At 37.3% G+C, this 27,929-nt stretch overlaps 1 protein-coding gene across 5 annotated transcripts in view; it reads right to left on the bottom strand.

Annotated features, from left to right (window-relative positions):
* Nucleotides 1-27,929, bottom strand: part of VTI1A (vesicle transport through interaction with t-SNAREs 1A) — a 267,060-nt gene that overhangs the window by 164,137 nt on the left and 74,994 nt on the right. The window contains exon 7 of one of the 5 annotated variants that reach the window (XM_038140473.1): nt 3,573-26,456. The exons of the other annotated variants lie outside the window; for them this stretch is intronic. Within the exon in view, the coding sequence (XP_037996401.1) occupies nt 26,362-26,456 (95 nt within the window). The 3' untranslated portion in view covers nt 3,573-26,361. Of the gene's footprint in view, nt 1-3,572; nt 26,457-27,929 lie in introns of those variants that run through there. 5 annotated transcript variants of the gene reach the window in all.

Raw genomic sequence — 27,929 nt, 5'->3', positions numbered from 1 at the left:
ACATCATACCAGTATTTCTCCTCTGGGAATTCCAAAATCTAACCAAGTTTCCAGTGCCAACTGAAAATGATATTCCTTCTAAGCCCCATAATACCCATTCTTCTAGGAACTTTAAAATATTTTACTATTTAGCAAAATCCTTCTTCAAGGTTATCACATCACATTTAGTCAATCTGTGTCTACTAATACTATGTACAAATTCTGAATAACCTTCCAGTGCCTTGTTTAAGCTGGAAGCTTCTTCCAGATATTTCTACCAAAGATCAAGTCATACCTAACTAAGCTCCTCAACTAGAACATACCACTGTGGTCAATTTAAGGATCTTCTGTTACACTGAACTTCTTTTCACTTATTCAAGAACTTAGCAATGGCACATGAGGTAGGAAGATAGATGTTTTTAATACTGGCTTTCAAAGACTGGAGAGAAAAGTCTAAATGAAACAGACCAGGTGAGGAAAAATGCATGGTTTCCATATGCTTGTCATTCAAGACAGTGATCCCCCCTCAACTGCATGAAAGTGCCTTTGATCTCTTGCCTCAACTGAACAACCACGTGATGACCCTTGACTGCATTTGAGCTATGGAACTGTTTGGGAATATAGCATGGAGGGATTTGTGGCTGCATGTCTGGAGACATGTGGATCCACAATACATACAATAAACTTGTCTAGGTGGAAGGAAAAGTTATGTTCAGCAACTGAGTTCATTGCTCTAGGTACAAAAATAGTGTCATGAACACTAGAAAGCTGCACTGAAATAGCACCCTAACATTAAGGTTTTGCTCCTCAATCTCTGTACCCATTAAGTCTATAGAAAGGAATAAAAATATAAATCATCATCATTTTGAAAGCACATACTGAAGCACTTCTAATGTGACATTTTATCTTAAAAAATGAGCTTAAAATAGTGTGTCTTAGAGGAGCCACAACAGCACATAGCCTCTTACAGCTGGTTTACAAGTGGTCTCATATTTTTCCTCATTGGAGCTCAGTAAAGAATTAGCACTTCCCAAAACACACTGCCCAAGACTTAATGGAGTAACAGAATGTGAAAGAAACCAACTCAACAAAAGCTGCAACTGTGTCCTTTTCTCATTTTCTCTGCTCATCTGGTCTCTTCTGAAGCACTCTGACAAGTGCTTGGCAGAATGGGATCTCTGTCCATGGCCCTACAATCACATTTCATTGTCTGGGTTCGTAGGCTAAACTTTAGGTGTTTATGGACTTCATCCTAACTTTCTCAGAATCTCAGTATGGGAGGGTCTGTTCAAAGGAATGAGTAATTGGAACTGGCTGCACATTTCTAATGAGAGAACTAATATATTACTACATAAGAAAAATGGATAATAGAATAGAGTTCAGAAAGAAATGGTGGAAGTACAAGTCTACTTGAGAGGCAGTCACAGAACATCTATCCTGTAAGCCAACATACACCACAAACTGAAATTCCTCCCAAGATCCTTTGAGAGACTTAAAAAACCTTTAAAAATTAAAAGCCACAATTACAATGCTTGAGAGGAAGACAATAAAATCACATGTTTGAAAAACCCAACAGACTAGCTATAAGCAGCCAAACCAATGTTCTGTATAGTAGCAATACACAGGATAAATGAAGATAACTTTAATAAGGAGCTTAATTCCACCAATGAAAGCCTCAGAAGGCCAATGGCCTCACATTCCCAATTTGGTCTTTCCCCATGGTTAAGAGAAAACCTCTTATTTTCCATTACAGAATTCAGTGGGCCAATACCATAACCTTCTGCCAAATCTAATCCCATTACCACCCAAAAAAATGTTACATGTCTATGTTGTGATGTAAAAACTAAAGGAATATGTGGTTTCACAAAGAATGATCATTTGAATTATCCACAAAAAAATCTTCAGCACATCAACAACCTTAATACATATCTGTGCATGAATATTAATAGACCCTACCATTATTAGTCTTTGTTATTTTAAGAGGAAATTAGAGTTAAACGGTCATAAACAGACTATGAAGCAGTAAATTCATCAAGTGAATCAACAAAAAAAATCCACATCATATCTTTGTCCGGTCTTGACAAATTACAATTCTGAGAGGCGGGAGCTCAGGAGAAGCTAAGACAATTTTTGGTCACAAGTAGAGGAGAACACTTCTATCAGGCATTGTTAATTCAGTAGTGTAACAGATCAGAACAAGTGCTTGTCTTTATATGTAAGTTGTGAATGAAAGCAGCTGTGTCCTTTACTTCCTAACATACTTCTGGAACCTACTATAGCACCAGGAAAACCACAGTCAATCCTGGCTGAAATAGAAACAGCTTATTTTCATGGGAGAAAAGGTACAAGAGTAGCTCATATGCACAATGAAGAACTCAAAATGTGTACATATCAAATTGCAGTTCAAATCAATTATCCGTATGACACGGCATTAAATGACTTCCAAATTAGTGGAGAGCATCCTGAAAAAATCAGTCTAAACCCATCAGTGATGGGGTTTGAAGTTCTCAGAGCATGTACATCTCTGGAGAGATCTGTGTCTATATTATTTCATTTCAGGGATTTATATTGAATCTGTCAGTGTATCTGGACACAGACCTCATAAACCTTAAGCATATGGATGCTGCCTTCTGTTCTGATGGATGTGACATACAAGGGAAGAACTCTCACATTTTGGGAGCTCTGACAATGCAGAGCGTGCCTCTGAGTTGATGGGAAACTGTGCTCCTCAACTCAGGAAGTTTACAGGCAGAAAGCAGCAACTTCACCTATGCTCCAAAGAAGCAGGTAAGTTGCCAGCTTGTTTCTGAATGACTTAGTGCTGAATGAATTCAAATATTTGAGATGTTTCTGCATTTCTGAGCAGCATGAGGTGCTTGAGGAAGGTGCTTTCCATAAGAGGGAAAGCCGCCACAGCACTTTGAGCAATGGCCCATACCACAAAATAACTCTCAGACTGGAGCAGTGGGGGCAGCAGCTTCAGTCTACAAAGTCTGATGCAAGGTTTTTGCGATTTCTAAGATCTCCACTAGTGCAGTAAGCAGAAAAATACAGAGTAGTCAGACAGGAATGGCATTGTGGGACATAGTACTGCATGTTGAAAGTTTTTCCTTTCACGTCTAACCTGTAACATGTCTTTTTCTCCCAAACTGCACCTTGTTTTCAGAGGCTGAGGCCCAACACTCTGCCCATTGGTACTTGATCAAATTGCTTCAAGCCCAGGGCCATTCATTGCATGAGGTAAATCAACTCTTGGCCCATTATGTACTTCCCAACCACTGTGATTACAGAGAAAAGCACATCAGTTTAAACCACCCTTATAGGTCAGAACCAATTGCAACAAAGTAGTAATTAATACAAAATCAGTTATCAATACTCATGTGAGAAGCAAGTCATGAAGCTAGCACAACTGAATTGATCACAATCATCCATTCTAAATTACATCATGTGCCTGTAAGATACTCAGTACAGTAAAGTCTCAATTACAGTTGCAGCCTCTAGGCACCATGCTAATTGAATAACAAAATAATAGTAATAATAATAATAATAATAATAATAATAATAATAATAATAATAATAACAATAACAATAACAATAACCATAATAATATAAGTTTTAAAGAAACTGCAGCATCTTAACCTGAATATATTTAACATATTCAAGTATCTTCTGTGTGAACTTCCCAGGAAAGACAAGAGTGAATATGAGAGCAGTGATTATGAGGAAGCTTTCACAACTTTGGTGCCACATCACCTCTGGCTCAGTAGACACCTGCTATATGCATGACCCACACACATTCTGGGGCCCTCCATGGCAGCTAGCTTTCTGCCAGGTAGGACTATCAGAACTACACAGTATTTTTCCTGGGACATTGTTCTGTCCTGACCACAAACTGAAGCACAAACTTTATGAGCAACAACTTCAACAACTTCGGAAATGGCCCCGCTCCAGCAGGACACACCCCAGAGTGCATTACAGCACTGCCTTGTAAACTCTTTTATTAATTTCATAATTAATGCTTAGAAATCAGACTTTTTGCAGGTGATAATTAAATATAAAATCAAGGCAAAACAGATGTGTGATAAATTCTTGGCAATGGCCCTGTTTAACTGAGTTTTAGCATGGATTTCTGGCAGGCCCAGCCCTGCTTCTGCTCTGGATCCCCCTGCAGTGCACGTCGCCAGGGCCCTTCATGGAGCACTTTGCCTCTCTCAACACTGTCTTTAAAGTTCCACTTACCATTACAACATATCAATGTGGAAAGGTTTAACACCTGATTTGGTTTTGTTCAAGTCAAAATCCACTGCAGCAGTCCATGGTAAAACTTATTTAAAAGATCTATAAACTTTTTATGCACTTTTCAGCTCAATACCAGCTCATTTTTCTTTGATGACATCAGTGCAACAGTGACTTTCTGTTGCACTTCCAAAAGAGACAAAACTAGTGAGAACTTTCAATAGTTCCATAAAATGAGGCCTACACCCCAAAAGAGGAAGGTACATAACATCTCAGCTCTCCTCCCTTCTCAGAACCTCTCTGGCTGTCAAACAAAAATGACAAATCGTACATTTAAAAAAAAAAAATCACAGAAAACTTAAAAATGAATAGAGCTTATGCACACACAGGGTCACAGTTTATTACCACATAAACTGCTGGCCACACATTCTTTTTGCAGAGAATAACACTGGACTTTGTCCCTACAAACCTGATTTAGGTTTGGAAATCCCAGGTCCGTTTGAAGAGACTGATACTGGACTTCACCCCTACAGGTCTGAATTAACTTTGGAAATCCCCGTTCTGAGCCTGCACTAGCCATTTTCCTTCTCCCCAGAAAAGGATGGGGTTTATTCACTCTCATGGGTTTTATTCACTCTGGCTCATGCTGGAGTATGAGGGGAGGAGGTGAGTGAGGATGAACTCCAGTGAACTGCCTGTGCTGGGCTGAGACCTCCTCATTCCCTCTGCTCGGGCCACGGGCACAGCTACAACTTCAGCCACAGGGTGTCTGAACACAGGGTGTCTTCCCCTTCCCTATTCACACTGTGCAGTTGCATCCAATAAAATTACAAGCCAGGCCCAACACAGGTGGTTTCCCTTCCCTTCAAAGCGACCCTTACACTCTGTTGCACTGCCTGGCTCAAAACCGAGTCTGGTTTGTTGCCATGAGCCTGCCAAGGTTGCAGAGGGATGGGATAAATGTGCCCAAGAGTTGTATAAGCCACTTTAATTTGTCATATAAGGAAGTGTATAACTAGATGCCATGTCTCTACTAAGGCCTGTCTGGTTTGGCTCAAGAGCAGGACCACATCCACTTACACAAACCACTAAACCCCTGACCTGGGTGAACCCAGAGAGGAGCAGAGCTTCTCTGGAGCTCAGTCATTCCTTACCCTGCTGCTCTCTGCTGTCCCAGACACGACACATTTCAGGAGTGTGGATAACAAGTAGGATATATTTTCTAGCTTGGGCTATTGTTGCTACAACTAAAACCATAAATAAAATTAACTTCAGCCTGTAGTCTGCATTACAAAGTTCATTTGCTACTAAATTCATAAGGACATGTTCATAAAGCCATCCTGATTCCTCTGTTGGTCACCTACTTGGGGCTGACAGAGAAAATTCACTGCACTGGAGGGGACACCTCACAGCCCAGGAAGGGATCCCAAATGGTCCCCACCCTCAGGAACCTGTTTCTGTCTGGGGAGGAGAGAAAAGTCACACAGTCAGCGAGCTTGTGGGAACATGTCTCCCACATTAACCTCACCCATCCAGTATCAATGCCTATGAATTACAGAAGCAGAGAGAAACTGCATAAAAACATAGTTACTTTAACAATCTGCTTTGCACAGTAATTAATCAGCTGAGCCCTCTAAGGGGCTCCAAAGATCCCAAGGTAAACTTAATTCACTTTAATTGAATTAAAAAGTATGAAGCTATAAGAGTTACAGTGCCTAGAAAAGATAAAAAATATCCCTATAAAACCTGCCTGGAAGTAGGGAACTAGCAGTTATGCCAAGCAGCAGAATAAGAGGACATGCACTGCAGGAATGACAAAAAAATCAAAACACAAATAAAAATATATTTAACTTGATCCTTCAGTATGCATTTTAATATGTCAAAGTTAAACACAGCACTGTGGTCAAAGGTGAATGACAGAGTATTTTTCAGGGTTATGCCATGCATTGGATAGGGCTGACTGTCAGCTTGCTTTATTTAATGCAAAAGGCTTAAGTCAGTTCTAAGGTAAAGATTGTACTTCCTACTCTTTAGAGGTGAAACAGAAACAGTGGTCTATTTCAAAAAAGGAACTTAATAGCATCTATAAAGTAAATGACTTATGCAAGTGTATTAGTACATTTTTTGTTGATGACTGCATACAAAGATATCCATGTATACAAATGTCCTCACCTTGAAACAATTCAATAATTTGTTCATGTGAACATGTGTGGCCTGTGGATTGCCTGTGAACCATTTGTCCTAGATACTGTTTTGATTACTTGTAATTCATATTTTTCTCTCTGCAACACTTGATTAATCACCTCCACCTCATGTTATTGCTCTTACTTGCAACCTGAATGAACCCCAAAGAACTTTCATATTCACATGCCTGGGACAAATATTCAAATTACATACCTTTGCATGATTATCTCTTACCATTTCTTTCCTCTGGAACATTCACTCCATTAAGCACTTACTATTAGGAACATTCAAAGCGAATAAAAAGCAACATGAAAACCTAAAAGGCATTCACAGAATTTTTCTAGCGAATGCTCACAATACTTTTTTTTTTTTAAACTAAAAGCATCAGTCCAGAGATCAGTAAAAAAAAATAAAATAAAACAAACCAAAAAAAACCAAAAAAAACCCCTAAGCAAACTGTAGAATAACTAGAGTGCAACTACATCAACAAAATTTCTATTACAACATTTAAACTTCAGGAAGAAGTTCCAAAACAAACTTTTACTGTCAAACAGGAAAAACAATTTTCCTGGGAAGTTTTCCTTTTAAAAATAAAACGAAACCCAGAACTCTGCATACTCTCAGCCCCAAAACATAGACAGTAGCTATTACTTTTACTAAAATTATCACGGAACTTATACTCAGAAATACAGGCTCAATGGCTACTTGATTTGTCAGGAGAATGAAAAAGATAAACAACTCAAGAGTGTTCTGAATAAATGGCAATTTAGCAGAAATACAGTGTTTCCTTGAATGCTCTTTTGGCTATAAGCAATAATGCTGCCACAAAAATCTGGTTTGCATCATCTAAATGCTTGAAAAAAGAACACATAATTTAGGAAAAAAGCGATGGCTGCCACTTAGCCATAAAGAGCAGCACTAGTGTTAGAAATAGCTTTCCTATGATATTTTTGTTCATGTTCTGGGTTTTTTCAGCAGTAGAAGTAATTACCGTGGTTTGTGAGGGCTGTGTTTAGTGCCATTATCCTTTAAACACTGTACACAAACACTGAGTCTGACTCCAGGAAGGTTGAATGTGGCCACAAGCAGGGCTGCAGCCACATCCTTGCCTTTAACCCACCAAGGAGCCCCAGTGATTTCATGAGAAATAAAGGCTGCACTCAGGAAAAGGTGCATTGCCTTTGATCAAACTTCTTGTGTGTTGGAAAAAAACCTTCTTTTACACCTTATATGATAATTTTATGCACAATACTTTAACCTAAAAGACAGTGAGTGGAACAGCCCTCAAAACTTTGGTTTCAGAGACTGGATATTCTTTTACTTTTCTTAGAAAATGGAATCCAGTGCCAAATCCCTTTCATCTGTGCTCTGTGAACTTCATATTTCTACTTCCAGGAACATGCTTTACATGTCTGAGAAGCTTTGAAAGAAGACATCCCTAAATAGTTAAAGATGGATTTCTGACACGCTGTCACTGGTAAAACAGGTACTGATCATGCCAGAGGGGCACAGGCAGATTTGAAGCTCAGTGTGCACCAGGTAAGGCTTTTACCACCAGGATTTGTGGAATTAGCCTGTACCAACCTAATCCATAGCAGTGACCCTAAGGGGTCAGTGTTTGAAACAGCTCACAACAGCCAGCTGGGACCTTTGAAAAACTTCCAGATCCCTCCAGGATTCTGTGGATTCCAATGATTCCTGGAGTGTGCACACCCCATGCTGTCAGCCTGCACCAAGCTCTCCCCTCCACAGAGCAGCTCAGCACTATGACCAGCTCCCTCTCCAGCCAGCAGAAGGCCAGCAGAGACTGCAGGGAAATCACCCAGTGACACACACACTGCTTCAGCTCCTTTCTATTGGCACAAAACCCTATTCTACTTTGGCATATAATCTGCAATTAATCCAGATGCCTGCAGACAATACGTAAGTGCTTGGCTGAATACAAGCTCATTCTTCTCCTGTTTAGACACAACCTTCTTTTGTAAAAATTTTCTAGGAAGGTGCCTCTGGGACTGGTTCTTTAACTATCTTCCAAGACTCAGAGGAACTCTGCTGTTTTGACCCTCCAGCCAGCTGGAGGAGCCTGGAAATAGCCTTTCTGAATGACAGGATACAAGGAATGCAGGAGTTTCTCCAGCTCCAGGGTAACATGAATCACTTCCTACAGATAATAGCATGTATATCACATGAATCCTCTGCTGTGTTTTTAACCTTTGCTGAGAAAAAAAAAAAAAAAAAAAAAAGAAGTTGCTAGTAAGGGCTGTGCACTGTGAACATAAGCAACACCCTGCACTTACCATTAGAGCATGGGGATGGCCCATTTATTAATACTTGGGTTTGCTCTTGTTATAAACAACTATGTAATAGTTGGCTTTTGCTATAATATATTTGCTTTCACACTCTGATTACAAAGCTATAGGTATTCCCTTCCTCTTACAGCATGGCAAACTGACTGCAACAAAATCAATATGCCAGCTGGCATAGATTTTGAACACCAAATACTTTTATCAACTGCCTGGTTGACATATAGTGCATGGTCACTTTTAACAGCGAGGTGTGGGGTCACCAAGGATGCAGGTTACACCACGGGACAAGCTTCTGAGTTCAAAGAAATATTACCTTTCCAATCAATGGATTAAATGCCCTGCCACTGGCTTTGAACCAAGGGTGTGTCTGCTAATTGCCAGGAGCAGATTGAGCACCCCACATTCCTCAGCCCAGACAATAGGGAAGCAGCACACCTAATCCTTTTAAATGGGATGCCTGGTGTTGCCTGCAAATCTGTTTACACTGTTTAGCAAATGTGAATTAGTATTAGCTGGCATAAACACCCTGCTGTGCAGACCTTTGTTAACTTGAGGCTACTTCCTTGTTCTCTCAAAGCTGTTAAATGACTCAATCTGGCCTTAATATGTTTCAGTGCTGTGTTCACTACTTATCTCTCAGGCCTATTGTTTTCTAATGCATCCTCATAAACGTCTAAGAGGTTCTTCATTGTGACAACAATTTGTTCAATAATTACAGGTTCACATGAAGAAAGACTAATATACTGTGTGGAAAACCAAATATACACATGGAGGTGGAGGGAGAAGAGATAAAGACAATCTCAAATTACTTTAAAAAAAAAGATAGGTCTGGTATGAAAAGTCTTTAAGCGCTTTAGCATTTTCATAATTACAGAAACAGGAAATTAATTAACAGTTATGTATTTTACATAGTCTGTTAGGGGTCTGCAGGGATACTGCACCAGGAAAGAGATTCATTTGTGTAGTCTGTGTTGTTCTTTGGTTCATGATATGATCAAAAACAATGATTTTGGCATTAAGAAAGTATTGAGTATTCATGATGTGCCCAAGGTGTGGAAGATGAGGTCTGTGTTCCAAACAGCTTACAAAACAAATGCATTTACAAAGGAACTAGTAACAAATTATCCTTGTATCCTGAGTTCCTTTAACATAAAAAATCTCCATGAATATTATGGCTTCTCTATACCAGGAAAGAAGCCACTGAAGACCTTAGTTAACTTTTCAGACCTCAGTTAAGTCTTCAAATACTCGCAGTTGGCAGGCTTGCCATCCAAATGAACACTCAAATCATATATGCACATGCAGATTTGTCCAGGGCACAGGTTTATGACCTGCCAGCAGTGGCTCTCTGCGACCCCTCAAACTTACCTTCTGACCCCGTTACCTCTCTGTCACTACCTTAATAGGAAAAATTTGCCAAAGCCAGCTGTGATGTTCAGTAAGAAAGCGACAGCTGCTGGCCTGGGTGTACCTCAGTTCTGCAGCTGCAATAAATCAGCACCCTCCCAGTATTTCAAAAAGCTTCCCTCTCCCCCTCATTCTCCTTTGGCCAGTGGAGCAAGCCATGCTCATCACCAGAAGTCCCCTGTCACTTTAAGAGAAATGGGAAAACCTGTACCATTTTTATGCTTTTGTTCATTCTTTTCAACCCATTCTAACTCCTTCCCTCTGGGAGCTAGCCCTCCACCAAAAGTTTCTTTCAGTAAAGCACTAGCTCTGTCTATTAAGCTTACCCACCCCTGCTTAGCCTTAACACTGGTTTCTTTGTACTTGCCTGGTGAACTGACCAGCTACACAGCACAATAGCTACAATTACTAAATTACACTCCCTGTCACTGCCTTTTGTATCACACCTCTAACAGGTGTCATTACTATGATAGGCAAATTGTAATAATCCATCCACAGGCCCCCCCCAGTCTTCATAATGTTTTTCTTTTTATTATTATTATTTTATTTTACATAATATATGTGTGAATACTGCACAGAGCCTGAATGGTTGGTAAATGCACAGGACTGAAAGATTGAACTGCGTGGACTGCACACACAAACAGCAGCATTTAGGACAACAAAAACTGAATGCTGACACATCCCTGGCACTGTTAATACATGCACGTACACAGATATATTAAAATAGTAATAATAATGCCAATAAACGTGGCTATGGAAAACATATGGGTTTGAAAAAGAGGCATAGGAAGCATTTCTGAGCTGAGGCTGCTCCCCTGCCCTTCCGTCACCCAGATGTGCCATGGATATGATGGGTGCACAAGGATAAACTGAGATCCCTTGCAAAACCCTGGCAGGTGAGGCAAGCATAAGAAAGCATTGCAGGTTATAAATTCTATGGATTCAGCAATTAAAGGCAGGTTTTTAGTATAAACTTATTATAAATATTTAATGACTTATATGATTCACAAAATCAAATATTTAAGCAATGTTTAAGTAAACCAATAAGAAACTTCTTTACTTAGGCCATTGGAACCTGTCATAACCTTTTAAAAGTGATAAATATATCAATATGTTCCTGTCTGCTGTTTTCTGGAGTCCCACTCACTACTGTGTTATTCCAGTTGTACACCACACAAATCCACTGACTTTACTGACTGGAATAAAAGGTCACACAGTAGCAAAATGGCTTCCAAAACCCAACCTGATAATGATGGCATTGACAGCCCCACCAACACAGTTTGGATTTCCTCAGTGCAACGTAAAGACAGAAATAAAACACAGGAAATAAATTTCACACACTTTAAATGTAATACCTGGAGTAAAAAAAATAAAAAATACACTGTGCTTCAACACTTAGTTGAGAATCTCCATTCTGTAACTAACACTGCCAAGATATTCTGGATTAAAAAATAGTCATTGAAACAAATCCTGATGGATAAAATGGTTTTCTTTGCGCTCCATTTGAAAATTGAAATCCACAGTTAAGCCATTTTTAGCTTTACAGGGTATTGTAGGAACACAATTGTGCTAGCCTGAAAGAAACACAAGAAGAGATGGCCTGTGAAATCTCCTTGTGATATTTGTTTAGATGCTAATAAAGGTAAGAATGATTGTTCTTGTCCTTCTGAAAAACTCTATTTCAAAGCTGAAGTAATTTATGACCTACCTGCCCATTTTTGGACAATTAGATCACAATTTTTGGCCCTACAACATCCTCTGAAATAGCCAGAGCGAAGTGCAAGAATCCCACAACCCAGCTGTATTCCTTCTACAGGTTTGGCATCTCCTTACACAGCTGTTTCTCAACATGACAAAAAACTGAATGCAGACAAAAAGCAATACATTTTGTCCTACCCCATCATGCCACTCTTCCACCTTGCACATAGCACTTAACTAAGTTCCCAAGCAGGACATCCTTCAGGATGCTCCTGCTTCTGAACACAACAAACCCCTGTAACTCACAGAATGCAGCAGAGAGGTCAATATTTCACATAGCTGGAAAAAAGTTTAGATTCAAGCATTTCTTCTGCAAGAGGGACACACTGTACCACACTGAAAAAGCAGGTAAGCTGCTTTGAAGCATATGGCCTCTAGGCCTCATCCCCTTTTAAAACTCTAATACCACCATCAAATCATAATGCAAAAAGCTTGCAGGGATCACTGCTATTCATAGGCAGCAAAAAATGTCACCCCACTTCAGACACAGAGCTGCAGTCATTTGACAAACCCCATGATTACAGCAGAAAGAGGACAGGAAAGGTATGAACAAGTTTTACCCTCTTTAGTCTAGACTAGGGTCTGTTATGAAGATGTCAGTGTCACCAGCACAAGTGACAAGTGGTGGACTGTACTCGCAGTACCAAATTCTACAATCTACAGAAGTTTCTACAATACTCACAAGTATAAGTTATACTTCTGTAGATCTCGGCTCTGGGAACTGCATATTTAGGAGGAGAAAAACATAAAAAATGGGTGCTCAGGATGCTCTTTCTCTTGATGCTTTACCACACTTTCTACAGTTAGACAAAAAAAGTAAACCAGAATTCGTATGACACACTGTCATAACTTGGCAGACGTGAAACATAAAAGCAACACAGAAGCTGCCTCATGTCTTGCATAATCTTTGTGAATCACCTGTGAATCATGCTCCCCTGAAATACATCACCAGACTGAATTGAAAGTGCCTTACTTCTCCTCTCCGTATCTTAAAAAGGGTCTTGAATAATTGAAGAGTACAGACAAGGGCCACAGAAAAGATCGACAAATTGTGGGCAAAGAACCTTATTTTACAATGAGGGATTTAAGGAATTCAGTTTCACAATAAAGCTCAAAAGAAGTTTAATTTATGGTTCTAAATATTTTTATGGCAAAACATTCCACTTGCTAATAGAGTCTCCAATCTGCCAGGAAAGGGAATATGAAGGATTTAGGATTTAACTTTGAAGCTTGGCAAACTCAGATTAGAAACAGAATCACCTGCTCCTTTAAATGCAGACTGAGTCACTATTGGAATGATTACTATGGAAAGAGCTGGCCTTCCCATCTCTTGATACTTTCAAACTAATGGATGCTTTTCTGGACAAGCTATTTTCATGCTTACAACTTATTAAGTTAAATAATGAAATAATTAGGTGAGATTTGCTGGCTTTGTTTTACATAATAGGTGAGACAATGATTTAATAGTCCTCCATATTTAAAACCTATGAATTTATGGACTGTGTCAATGTCTGAACATTTTTCTCCATCAGGTATGACAACAGTTTCTCTCCTCACTTTCCAGGTAAGTTTAAATACAGATTTATCCTATTACTTTCCCTCCCTATGGCACATGCAAGACAATGGCCACAAAAAAACATTGAGTAGATAATGCTGAATCTGAAACTATACAGTGCAAATCCAACCTTTTCAGTAAAGCCCTTAGGAATAGCATGTGTCTATGAAGATATCTGGAACAGAGATATCTGAAGAGATGAGATGAGTACAGAGTGGTGCAAGCAAGCCTCTTCAGTCACAGAACCCAAAATTAAAATTCTTAGGAAAGAAATGACACCACTTGCTATGTAAATCTCTGCGCAGCATTTATGGATCATTGCAATAGTGAACCATGTCTAGGAAACAAAACACTTTAATAAATACCCTATTAAAATTTTACTGGATTTTTCTTCATTTTACAAAGTCTGGATGATACCAACTTCAAAATCAAACATTATACTCTACTCAATGAAGGCCTCAACTGAACATGCCACTGCCACAGTACTAACCCAGCTCCCCCAAAGTGGAAAGGTAATAGTTTGAAATCACACACACACACAATTGGGAACACAAGCCTATTCTCGTGTCTGAAAGAGCCTGTGCCTCATTTTACAGAGATTTCATTAGAATCAGCCATCCCCTATTTATATGGTCACAAACTAGAGAGGATTTCTTTCCTAACTATCAATGTATGTTTATATATAAACAGAGGGGAAAAAAAGAGGGAGTGAGAAATTGTATGCATCTGGATGTACAACAAAAGATATGTCTTACATACAAAAGATACAAAAAATCTCATCATGCCCTGTAAGGCTGCAGGAGTTATTTCAAATGTTTCCCATGATAGCAAATAATTATCTCTTGCATCTCTCAGCCCATCCTTAGCATTGAAGCAAACAAATCGTTCTAACACATTCCACCATTGCTTCTAGAAGTTCAACAACCAAGCCTTGGATCTGCCACACTTCAAAATATTCAAGACCTGTGCTGTTAGAGTCAAATTATTGAAAAACGTGAAGTGTGCACCTCTATTAGAATGTGCAGCCATTTCCCTAAAAAAAACAAACCTGGAAAAAATTCCTCCCATGGGCTTTGATGATATGAAGAATAAACATGTCATTTTATCATGGCCTTTCCTGTCCACTTTATCTATCATAACACACTACTTAGCATACTGCATGAGGCAGAGGAAAGTTTGTTGGGCTACCTAACTTTGTTCTAGCCTCTTGATTTATTATGCTAAGTACTTATCTGACATCTGAATTAAATGAGACTATCAACAGTAGAATCTAGTTTTAATGAAAAAAGAAATGATTGAGGAAGACTTGCCTCATAGGGACATACCTGAATATATCCAGCCTTTGTTTCAAGCCCAACACAACTAGAAAAGAGTTCTTAAACTTTCTACTGTCCCCAGCTCTCCCTGTTACCTCCTTTCTCTTTTACCTGGTACCATTGCTCCTACTGCAATATTTAAGCACAATTTTAATGTTCTTTTTACCAGACTCAGTCTAAAATCTTGTAGATTATTTCCTGCTAACACTGAAATACAGACTCCTCTATCAACTGATATGTAAATCTTCTGTCCTGGCTTTCATCAGCTTTTCATTGATTATTCAAATAATCTCTTCCCTGGCTTTGATAAAATCATTATTTTTCTAGCCAGTGGTTTGGGCAACTTATCTCTCTCTTTGCAGTGCTTTCATTCCTGCTACTTCCTTCACTCCTGCCTCCAATTTCATTCCTTTCCCACATCAAATTTCAGGTGCCATTCTTCAAGGCCATGCCAATTGCACTTTTTATCAATTTTTATTCAGTATACCACTCAACCTCTTCGCAGGTATGTATGACCAGCCCAAGTGACCAATTTTCCAATCAAATCTGCAAGCAAATACTCTTCTCTCTCTTGGTCACTGTCCATTACAGTGGGAAGATTTTCAGGCCCACCTAAAATTATCTTTCAGTTACATTTACAGTTACTATTTCTCCTTATGAACTTTGTAAGTTCCTGTTAAACTCTATTGCTATAAATTTTGTGAGAAGAAAAGAAAAACCCAGCAAAAATCTTACCACTGATGCAGCAAGATGCTGATCATCACTCTTCTTCTTTTCCTTTATAACCTGTTAATCCTCATCCATCTTTCCCTGTCTGATTGCTAGGTTTTTGGAATAGGAAGCAATTTTTTCCCTACATTTGCATAGCAAATAGTACAACAGGGCCTTCATCCAAGACAAGGATCCTTAGTGTTATGGTATTAGAAATTGTAAGGTAATGTATAATAAGAATAATTACAAGGCCAGAGATCTGCTGGACTGCATTATACACAATAAAAGCTGCAGATACAGTAGATTTCCTAACCACAGCAGCACTGGCACAAAATAAACATTGCCCCATGCACCACATCACATTTATACGATATCGTTTCAATATACTGGAAAACAAGGAGGAGTTTCTGATTATTCTGTTATTATTTTATAAATACAAGGTAGGATTAGTTCAAACCTAATGGCTCTGTCAGTTGCTCTTTATACTGTAATTTCTGCTATGCCTTTTTAGTGATCACAGACATATGTCTCCTTACCAAATTAAGTACATACACATTTAAGTGACAGCATATTTTTAGAATGCAACATTATATGCTGGCAACAAAAAACTACAAAATCACAACATCTAAATTTATAAAAAAGCCAGCATAATACCCCCATAGTATCACATTAAAATAAAATTACACTATATTATTACAGCATTTGAAATTAATATGAAAGAGTTTGGAAAATGAACATTTCAAAAAGTATTCTGTTTCATAAGAATGGATCTTATAAGGACCATACAGAATTTGTGTTTCAGCTACGTTGGATCTTGAATTTGGTAACACAAGAAAGAAAAAGACGACACAGGAATAGAAAACAAGATTTTAAAGATGCAAGTAATTATTTAAGAACATGTGCAAACCACCCCCCCAACCCTATTTTCCTTACAAAGCTTCATAAACAGAGCAAACACACAGACACAGCCACCATTGCAAAACCAGTTGTAATGACAGCAGTCAGAAAAAATAGAGACTATCTACATAAACCAAACTGGCACTCAAAAATAAACCACACACATTTCTAAACAGAAGGTTTTATGAAAAAAATGGAGTATCTGTAACAGTGCATCACAGATCTACACAGTATGAAGTTTATCTCATTAATCAGTCATTAAGTGAAGGTTTAATAGTTCCATAAGGGAAGGTAATTCCCTCTTTTTCTAATACCTTCACATCATTAAGTGACTGCTAGTTTCATAGAAATGTGCTTACAACCTTCTGATTCAGAAAATGAAAATAACAAATATCTAACTCTGAAGGAAGACAAACCCCATTTAAACAAAAAAATACTGAACAGCCTGCTCAGAAATCCTGCCCCCTCCTCCCCCATTAGATGTGGTAGTGTTTATGCAAACATATTATTAATGTGTATTACAAATTAAGCAGAACAGAAGAATCTTTTGCCTAGATTTACAGGACATTTTACATCTTCAATTGAGCAGCAACAATATTCACTTTGAGTTCTAAAATACCTTTCACAGATAGAGAGGTTAATTGGTTGATCTTAGACTATGGATAAAATTCAATACCTAAATTAAATGCACGTGTATAGATAGATATAAAAACATATATATATGTTGATATATAAGAAAATATATATTAAAGTATCTTTGCACTTTTTGATAAAGTTATTTTAATTAGAAAAACAGACACCTTTTTAAAATTAATTAAGTTTAAATACTGTTCAGGAAAAACTTGCATATTATTAACACTGTATTTTTAACTGTTACTCAAATATAGCCATATGCTTTTTTTCTGTAAATTTATTATTAATATCCCTGGCATGCAGATAAATGTTTAATAGCAAATTGATATACACTTCAAAAGAACAAATAACTGTGTTTTATAAGCACTGCATTAAAAAGTATCTATGGCATAGTTATGGACACAAAAAATCCTAATAGGGTCAAACTTATAAGACACTGACTAATGTTACAAGTAGGTATTTAGAAACATGCTCTATTTTCCCCAAATTCCATTATGGTAACAGACACAAAAAGATGCTGATATCCAGTTCTGTTAAGTACATCTTTAGTTCCACCCATTACACAATATCAAGTCAGAAAACAGTTTTATCTGACTGGTGGCTCAATGGCGCAGCCTATGTGTGCAAAAGTAGAACACAGCAAGTTTCTGGTTTTAGAAATGAGTGCCAACCCTCTGGTTTTGTTGCATTTAGATAATCAAACTTGCATACAATTTGCAAAAGTGATGAGCTGCATAAATGAAGGACTATTTTGATAGAATATGCATACTTACAGACCTAAACTAATTAAATTATTGACAACGTATAACATGAAATCCAAGTGATTCTGTGCAGAATAAATAAATAAGTATAATTTATTTGGATATTTCTCTGTAAGACTAGATCTGAAACAACGAATTTCACTCAACCTTTATTAAAAGATACTGAAGAATATAAATATATGTGTATATATAAGACAATTTCACCTCACCACCTTTAATATGCCCATTTGGGTACATTAATACTGCTTGGTTTCCCTCTTATTTTCAGAGACAAAATACCTACTTAGATTTACACTTTCATTTTCAAAGCAAAATATCAGTGTAAAATGTTTTACTACTCTGATACAAGTAATGAGTGAATTCTGTAGCACAGAAGGATGCAAAGCACAAACAAATACTCTCCTCCTATATATGCATTTAACACGAATTAGCTTTCTCAGTTCCCAAACACAACCCTCACCCAAAGCAACCAAATTCAGTAATTCCACTTAAATATGATCACAAACCAGTTAAAGCACAGGATCTAAGTGTGGACTGCAAAAATCAGGGAGAGAGAAGATGTGAAAGAGACAGGGACTGATCAGCTCATGCCTCCAGATAACGGGGTAATACATTTCAGACTGGTGAAAATACCAGTTTGTTCATTCCAGGTGGGTGTCCAATACCTGGCTATGACATGTCATGACCTGTAACCTTGTTCCAAGTGAGCTGAGCAATCTTAGGGGGTCTGAAATGGGGAGAACTGCAAGCAGTGCAGTTTGTTTAGTTAAAGAAACACTCCCCTAGTTAATTTGACAGATTTAAAATAAAAATAAAAAGCCTTTCTAAAAAAAAACAAAACAAAGAAGTCACTTTCTTCCTAACAGAATATAAGCACATATCCATAGAAATATAGAGGCAAAACTCTCAAACAAAATCTTATTTAACAATCAGATATTTGTATTCTGTTTTAGAGAACAAAGTCATAATGGTTTTATAAAGCCAAGTATACCGACATAAAGAAGTCTTTTTTTTTTGTCATGCAGAGTTCGCTGCTAATCCAGACATAGAAAAGAACAGTGTTTTATATTTACACTCCATTCTTTTTTTTTCACTATTATTTTAATAAAATGACCCCGCATATTTACTCAAGCTGTTTAAGCAGGTAAGAAGTGCAAATAACATGGCTTGCATCATGTTACAAACCCAAATAAGTAAGAAAGCTGCCAGCACAAAAATATATATTAAATTCAGAAAAACCAGATAATTTATATAAATAAGTAAACAATATTTATTAAATTCAGAAAAACTTATGCACCAGTTAATTTAAGGACTGCAAAACCTCTTTTAGATATTTAAAGAATTTTTTTTTTCATTGTTAGCATCTCTTGTTTTTTGTAAACATGTAATTAATGAAAAATTCCTGGATTTAACTCAAGCTTGGATAATGTTGTCCCTTTGTGTTCCACCTGAAACAGTTTTGGAGGTCTGTTAACAAATAGGTCAAATACTCCTATTTCTTTATATGCAAAAGAAAACCATACACTAATTTCACTTTATTTGCTAATGCTGTTGATTGCTGACTATTAATAGTTTCTTGGGACATTTTCAATTTAATTTTTGAAGAGTTTGTAGTGCTTAGAATGCATGGAAATGATCAACCACATGCTTGTCACTAAATTGTCCAAGCCAAAAAATCAGATGTAGGAAACAGCACTGACAACCTGCATTCTACAATGGACACATCTTGTTTTTAGCAGTAATGGCTTTGTGTATTTATTTAGCAGCGCTCTTTAGTGCTAATTCAAATAGAAATATGTATTTGGCCACGGACATGCTTATAGCCTGAAAAGAGATATTTATTCCGTAAAAGTTAAATCCCTACTCCAACTGTTTCTTTGGTTGCTGTTTGCTCATTCTAGAATTAAACTGGTCACACACATTTTTCATGTTTGATCCATTGAAATAAAACTAGACAACTTTTATAGACATGGCTTTATTGAAATGGATGTTTATTAGTTAGATCATACTACTCTACAGAAATAATTCTCCTGCTGCTTATAAACATTTTGATCAGCCATATTCAAGCGAAAGAACAAGTCTAAGGGGGAGGGGGAAAGCAAAAGAAAGAAAATGGGAGGAGTAGAGACGGATACCATGCACAATTCTCATGTGACCTGTGGTACTACCTAATTAGAAAACATAAAGTTTCCATAAACCTTTCCCTGGAAGCAGCAGTATTCCTACTATCACATTTCAGTCCGTGTTGCGTGATTTATCTCCATTTCCGTGAGTAGAAGAACAGAAAATGCAACGCACAGTTTTGAGGAAGAAATCTAATGGCACATTGTAAACAAGCACCACCAGTTTAGAAACTGAATGCAAATACAGCAAAGGGATTTTTCCAATAGATCTTTCTTCATTATGGTACAGAACACATAAGAGAACACTACTGAGCTGCAACCTCAATTATATTGGCCAGCAAATTACTTTTAACCATTAAATTAGAAAACGTTCTTCAGCACTATTCAGTTTAGCATTCTACACTGTCTCCAGGCTGAAGGTGGTCTGCATGTTGAACTTAGTACTGTGTGGGTTATAGTCTTTGTTTGCAGTCTTAACTGGGGATTGCACCTTAGCTACCGTAGTTCAAGCGTAAAAATACTTTGTCTGTAACACTATATACTGTTGCCAGCGACCCTCTAAATCCTTGAACCAACTGTGTCCTCTGGTGTCACAGAAGATAATGCCAATTTATTGCAATGTGTGGCTTTTTTAACTGATTAAAATTAAGCCGTAAACACGTGACAATGGAATTAGCACATTTAGAGAGTCTGTTTTCCCACATCCCATTTTGCGCTAGTGCGGCTGATCCCTGCAACTCTACGCGGGTGCAATTTTAATGACTTCGCTAGGTTTTGATGTTCTTATGAAAAAGCAGTGCTTGGTGTTTGTGGAGAAGGTAGATATGGAGGCTGAGTAGCTGTGATTGCGGACACTGTGACATCGTCTCTGTTTTTCGATAGGATCGGTGTCATTTTCCTCCCCACGATAAGACACCTCACTGACAGAGCCCGATTAGGGAAAATTTTATTATAAAATTCACTTCTATCGAACAAGGATGGAGTGATAAACAGTTCAGCCTCAGGGAAGAAACAGGGAAAGATTTTTCTTCTCTCTCTCTCTCTGCGTCCCTTTTTTGTTTTCCTTTTTTCCCCCATTTAAGAAAATCCTCCCTCCTTGTAGGACTTTTCCTGAACGTGAATGCGTTAAGCTAATAAGAATTCTCCAAATGTAGAGATCAAAGACATACGAATGTTGTTCTAAAAGGAGAACAGTTGTGTTACCTCACAATTCAAGAATATGGTTTTAAAAAGTAAAAAGTGAGGACATTTTCTGAATTACATTTTCTGACAAATTCATTAAAATCAAAAGTCTTCTGAACAGGAAGCTTAGGGAAACACAGTTTTATTTTCCAATATTCACTTACATTTCTCCCTGGTTAGAAAATTGGCAAGCTGCAGGGTAAACAGGGAAAATGGATAGTTGTGGAGCTCTAATGCTTGAAGATGGACTAAACTCCAAGGAAGAACATAAAAGAAATATTGATTTTATCCTTTTTTTAATGCTAAAACATCTTTGCTTCCATGTTTGGTAGCTCACAGAGGATACCTCTAATAGGGCATCTAATGCCATATATGCAACACATTTCTGTAATCATCACAGAGGTAGCCAGTAAATATCATCTCTAGAAGATGTCTTGGGGAACTTGGAGAATGAAGTCCAGGTACAGAGTAATTAATTCCAGTTCTTATTTTTTACTTTACAAATTTTCTTAATTTACGTTGTTTCACTGATAATTAACTGATTAAAAAATAAACAGTACTAAAAAGTAATTTTTCTAAAAAAAAAAAGAAGAAAAAAAAGAAATTAACGCAATGGAAAAGAGTGTACTTATGATTTTTTCAGGCTTTCACATCCAAGCTGTAACAATGCCATGAACCAAATGGTTGTCTTGGTTGCTCAACAATAAAACTTCCCAAGGAAGAAAACCCTAAGCACTGCCAGTGGTTTTTTTTTTTATTTATATCCAAACTGGACTACATTGAAACCATTCCCTCAAGATGGTGGCCTCAAAGTTACAGATGCTCCTTAAATGAGTTTTAAGCACTTTCAATTAGAACATTACAAATCTGCTGTCAAAGAGAGCCTTAGCATACAAGTCCTTCTGGCTATGTTCTACATTTGCTTTTATTAAATAACAATGGGAGGATGTTTACAAGCATATATAATTTTCATTAGGCACACTCAACCCAAACACAGTACACATATGATGCAAGCTTCAAATAACTTCAGTAGCAATTGTAGCCCTGAAGTAAAAACTTGCCAAAAATGCCTCCTTATTTGGCTAACAATCTTTCTAGAAATTGTATTTACTGACATCTATGCCCTTCTGTTAAGCTGAATAGAAGTATTAACTGAAGGGTCTGCTGAAATAAACACTGCAATAAATTTTATGATTCTATGAAACTACATTAGACTCAGCCATGAAGACAGCTCAGCTTTTCTACTTGCAACTTGCATGAAAGAAGAGATAAAAATGTTATTTTACACTCTTGGAATAGTCAAGACAAAACATGTATTCCATCTATTTATAATTTCAAGTTGAGCACACCATATTTTTAATAACGTACAAATTATTTCAGAAGTCGTGATCAGACTACCCAGTCTTATCTTGAAACACTAGATTCTATCAAATATTATCACCATGTTTTTCAACTGATGATTCAGTTCCACACAACCAGAAAAATAAAAATGTTTACAAAGATGACTGCATTACAACAAACATCAGTGTGAAAAAATATGACTAATGAAGGTAAGGCAGATCAATTAAAGGGCAAGTTGGAACTCCAACACATTTCTTTTCAGCCTTCAAAATAAGATTTTAAACAATGAGTTTGTGATTTCAGTAGGGGAAGCAGCCAGAGGAAAAAAGTACATCATTTGACTAGTGGTCTGTTAGATAGATTTCCTTCAATAACTTCTTAAAAGAACATTTGCTTCTGATTGACTGTAGCTGAAGCGTCAGAGCTGTTAACTGTGTATTAAACATGGAAAAAAAAAATACAGCTCAATAACCCCATCTAAACACAGAGGAATTCTAATTAGCAACAACAAGGCAGTAAGGCTGTTCTCCCCTACAACTTCTTCCACATAAATGTCTCTAAACCTGCTTGAAACTTACTATGTTTTCTGGGATGGGGGGCAAAAGAAAACTACTTCAATAATTTAAACAGCTCAGTATTACCTACTCCTAGTGCTAAAGTTGGCCATTCCTCTCCATGTGCAGCCTGAACAAGGGGCTGGTGAGAATGGCAGGAAACAAAGGTGAGATCAGAGATCATCATTCTCCTCTGTGTAAATACATGGCGTTGCACTTTGCAACAGAAACCAGAGTTATACCAGAACTCCAGTACGCAATTGAATAATTAGGATCTGAACACAATTATTAGATTTTTTCCCCCTGTAATATACCCAAAAAGCAGGGTTAACTACAAGTCTCCTGGAAGGAGCAAGCAATTCCCTTTCTCTCTCCAGGACATAGCACATGAGTTGCCTGTGTGGATCTGTGTAGCTATAAATACACTTATCTAGAAGAAATAGTCAAACAGTCTTTTCTAAGAGGAGTGCCTGATTGGTTAGCAGAAAATTGATACAGTGGAGTGAAGAATAACTGATAAAGAGATAATCCAGTGTGGCAATGTAGTTCTGCAGTGCTGTAGCTCCTGCCTTCATTGGGTGGTGAGTGTAGGGTGATGGAAGAAAAGGACAGGCTTCTGTTGTTTGCATTTGAAGTATGAGGGAGACATGGTGTGAGCAAACTTCAGATGTGAAGAACAAAAGCCCAGTTTTCCTCTATACCATCTTTAAGTATATGATGAAGCCCAAAGCTGAAACACTGTGCTATTCCATTTTTACAGCTGATGTTCTCTTTATCTGTTTTATACCTCTACAAAGCAGAGATGCAAATACCTGCATGTACTTATTCAGTGCATGCATAACTTCATTTCCAGTGAAAGGATCAGTCTATATGTTCTAACTCGACCTTAATTTATGCAGTAATTTCCCAGACTGTTACAACATGCTCATTACTAGCATAACTAAACATTTCCCAAGCAGGCTATATTTAACAAATATTTAAAATTATTTCTACAAGGATTAAACATCCAAAAATTATTTTATTTTATGTAAGTGAATAATTTAGAGAGAAGAACAGTACCTAAGCTGGTGGTGGATCAGAGTATGCCAGTTACAGGAGCAGTTAAGCGCCCATTGGCACAGCAAGACTCAAAGACCCGGTAGGTTTCAAAGAAACACTTTTTTTTTTTTTTTCCCCTTCTAGAACTCTTTGCTTTCTAGTAAAGCTGCAACCACAATGTTCTCTCTCTTAATGCCACCATAAAAAATCAAAACACTTTAAAACAAATTGATGTCCTCTTTAATATAGTCATCACATCATCACAGTGCCCTTGCACCCTGCTTGGTGACAACCAGGGGGATGCACACACACATCTCTCTCTTGCTTGCTCTCTCTCTCTCTTTTTTTTTTTTTTTTTAAGGCATTGAAGCAGGCAACAAAGAAGGAGAGAAAGACTGGGAGAGACACTCAATTGAGATATTGGCACCTTTGATTGACAAGATCTAATCAGCTTATCTCCACACTAATAAAGTTGATGGCCTGTGGAGCTGGTGTATGTCCAGCTTCAAGTGAACTTTCAGTAGCCAAAGCCTCAAGGGCCAGGACTAAGACTGAGCTTATCCAAACTGATTTAAATCTATTCCTAATGGGCTATTTCAATGTGATCAATTTGAAAGGTCGGAAACCTGTAACCACTTGACTAAATTGTCCTGATTTGTGCTGGCATCACTGGAGATGTGGTCAGAGACACAAACTATTTATCTACAATGAAACAATGGAGTAAAACTGATACAGTGCTGAAATTATTTCACCCTCCTTAAAGTATTGTTCAGTTTATTACAAATTGGGTGTTTTACAGATGAACTTCTCTTGTACTCAATAGAACATTTTGATGTATGGTGTTCGAAAATGGGTAGTGAATGCCACAAGCAAAATTCCCTATGTCATGAAAAGGGGCTGAACTGCTTTGTAGCTATTGAACAACCGGCTTTGTTTTTCTAAATTAACAGATTCCTTCATGTATTTTGAGGGACTGCCTGTCCCACCAAAGGTGTGATGGCAGAATTGAACAAGGAATGACTTGAGCATTCGGATAGATTTCATTCATTATCAGCAGAATTAAACAATTCATGTCTGAAGTTCTTGGAATTAATTTTTCAAAGCTCAATGCACTTTCAACTCCAGAATAATGTTGAAGAAACATATGTGGCTATATGTACTGCATCACATGAGGAAAAGGGCTTGCTGCTTCCTTCAGGGTAAATTACTGCTTTTAGGAATGCAGAGAATTTCACAGCATCAAATTGCATCTACACAAGATAATTTCCGAATTAAGAACTCTGTTATCCATATAAAAATTAATATCTTAGGAAAACATGGTATTACTAAACAAACATCTTATGAGGCGGAACTATATACTCATATTTACTTTACAGATTTGACAAAGCATGAGCAGTAAAACCAAATATAAGTATTTTTCAGTCAACAGCATACATGAACACCTTAGGAATGTCTTGTATTTAATAGAGGTAATTTAAGCACTTTCCAAAGGAAGAGTTTTTTGGTATTAATGCTAGATTACAAAAAACCCTAAGCAATATTTTCATTCAGATTGTGGTTTTCAAGTTGTAATTGCTTTATACAAAATCCACTCTAGTGTTATCACTCAATATCATCTTCACTGCTGTACATCTGAAGATAATTTTGCAATAAAACTTAATTGATAGAGCTTATTTTTCACTAATCTCCTAATATAGAAAAATGAAAAAGTACTAACAGTATGTATTATAAGCTATGACCCTCACAGTGCAGGATATTTCTAGTTTATCAAACTAAAATAGATCCATTTTATGGCATCAAATATTTTATATACTTTAATAATGTAGAGACTTTTTCCCCAAATAGGAAGTAAATGGAAAATTTCCTTAATAAAGGAAAATGTGGAGAGTAAAAGTCATTCACAAAGAGGATAAGCAGAACATCTCATCTCATAATATTACTAGCTTGTGCCCCACTGACCATTAGTGCAAAATTTCAAAACATCTCAGTTATGGAAATCAGTAAGTCTGCCATCAGTGACATCTATTAAGAAGTTAAATTCAGTGATTTTATAATTATAAACTGAACTCCTTCTGATGTACTGCATAAACTGGATTCTGAACATGACTTTTTAAAAATTAAAACATTGTGGATTATTTTATATTTCCTTCTCCTTTGGGTAAGTTAGACATGGTATCAGTCCTAAGACTTCTCATCAATTAAGTAAACATTTCTAGTGATTACTGAGAACATCAGAAGAGAAAATAAAGCATTAAATGTTCGTAGATGACAACTGGTATTTTGAATTCATAAGCCTTTCTTTTTAACTTCAGTATACCTTAAAGACAATGCTTCCAGAGCAGAAAATTCCCCAGGTGCCAGCCAGCCACTAAGCCAGCCATCATAAGAAATGTCCTGTAATCCTGAGACCTGGGGTCACATTGAGTCCCAGCCACTGCAGCACCGTGTTTCTGAGCAGAGTAGGTAACTTCTGTCCTGAAAAATAAATGGTCTGCAGAGTCACAGAGCTACATTTGGCTCACAATCAACAGTTTGTCTGCTTGCCCAGACTTTGTTCCCAGTTCTACTACAAAAAATCTGCTGGAATGGACAATTTGACACTTTGAACACCTGGTGCTGCTCTGCGATCTTTGTAGGTTGAAATGAGATAGACCTAAACTGTAAAACTGAGATTATCTCTCTACTCCTGCAGTGAGACTTTGAACTTCCCTTCCTCCCCAAATCAGCCACTTTCCTGCACAATTTCTGTTTTGGTCTCTTGCAGAAGGATCCAAACATATTGATTACTCAGACATGACTCAAAACAACATAAAGAATCAAGGAAAATGCTCCTACTGTTTGGGATGTCTATACAGGATTTAAAATACCACCCTTCCTGATCATTCAGGAATTCTGTAAGACAGAAAAGATATTCATCATAACCACAAACATCTTTCCAGATCTGCACTGGCCTCATTTTTCTGAACCTCTGAGCCTAATCTGGCTTGGTGCTGCCTTCTCACCTCTTTTTGGGTTTTTGTTTTTTTGTTTTTTTAATTTAACATTACTGTGCTTTTATCTATGAACAGTATGAGTACAATATCATTGTTTCTGTCTCTCAAGAGGACTACATCGATGCACAAATGAAGTTCTTAGAGCCCATGCTATTAAAGAGCAAAACCACATTGCCATCAAACTGGCAAAAAAATTGCAGCAACTTCAGTTGTAAAAATGCAAGTATGGGCTTATTTTTGCATTTCAATACCTCTCATACTGTCATTTAAGAATGAAAAACTTTTCTAAACACAGTCATCAGCCTGGCAAGATCACAGCAGATGTATCAGACAGAATTAGTGAGTGTAAAAGGCTGAAAGATTTGCACTTTGTCTCCTGCAAACGAAGACACGACCCTCCAGACCAAATCAGCTTCTGCATTTTTTGGCAGTCAAATCATAACAAAGCCAAAGCAATACTAAACTATTGATGAGGATTTTAAGTTTAAATATCAAAGTGATATATATGCAGAAGAACTGTTGACATTTGAATTTCAGCAACAGGCATTTTTTAGGCATTTCAAACTCTGTAAAACCTGACATTTCAGTGTTCATATACAAAACCTGCAATGATACAACACCTCTTCACCAATATTTTGTCATTTAAAACTTTCTCCTTTGTTATATAGTCACATAGTAACATTTCAGAACATATTATTGCCTAGAAACCTGTCATCCTTATGTAAATAGGAAAAATGTGCTGTATATTAATTATGATTTTTTGCAGTGATCACTTTCAGTCTCCCTGTTTCCAGTAGTCAGGTTTTCATCCCCTTTATTATTCATGTAGAAATCTGGCAGGTAAAATATAGTACTTTTATGCAATGTTTTGATGAAGCACACCAGAGAAAATGAAATGAAATGAACTGGACTACCCCAAAAAAGAAAAACAACACAGGTGAAATACAAGTGTTCA

This window comes from Motacilla alba, chromosome 6, assembly GCF_015832195.1.
Source record: "Motacilla alba alba isolate MOTALB_02 chromosome 6, Motacilla_alba_V1.0_pri, whole genome shotgun sequence".
Lineage (NCBI taxonomy): Eukaryota > Metazoa > Chordata > Aves > Passeriformes > Motacillidae > Motacilla > Motacilla alba.
The sequence above is the reverse complement of the archived record's forward strand: the minus strand, read 5'-3'. Positions and strand labels throughout refer to the sequence as shown.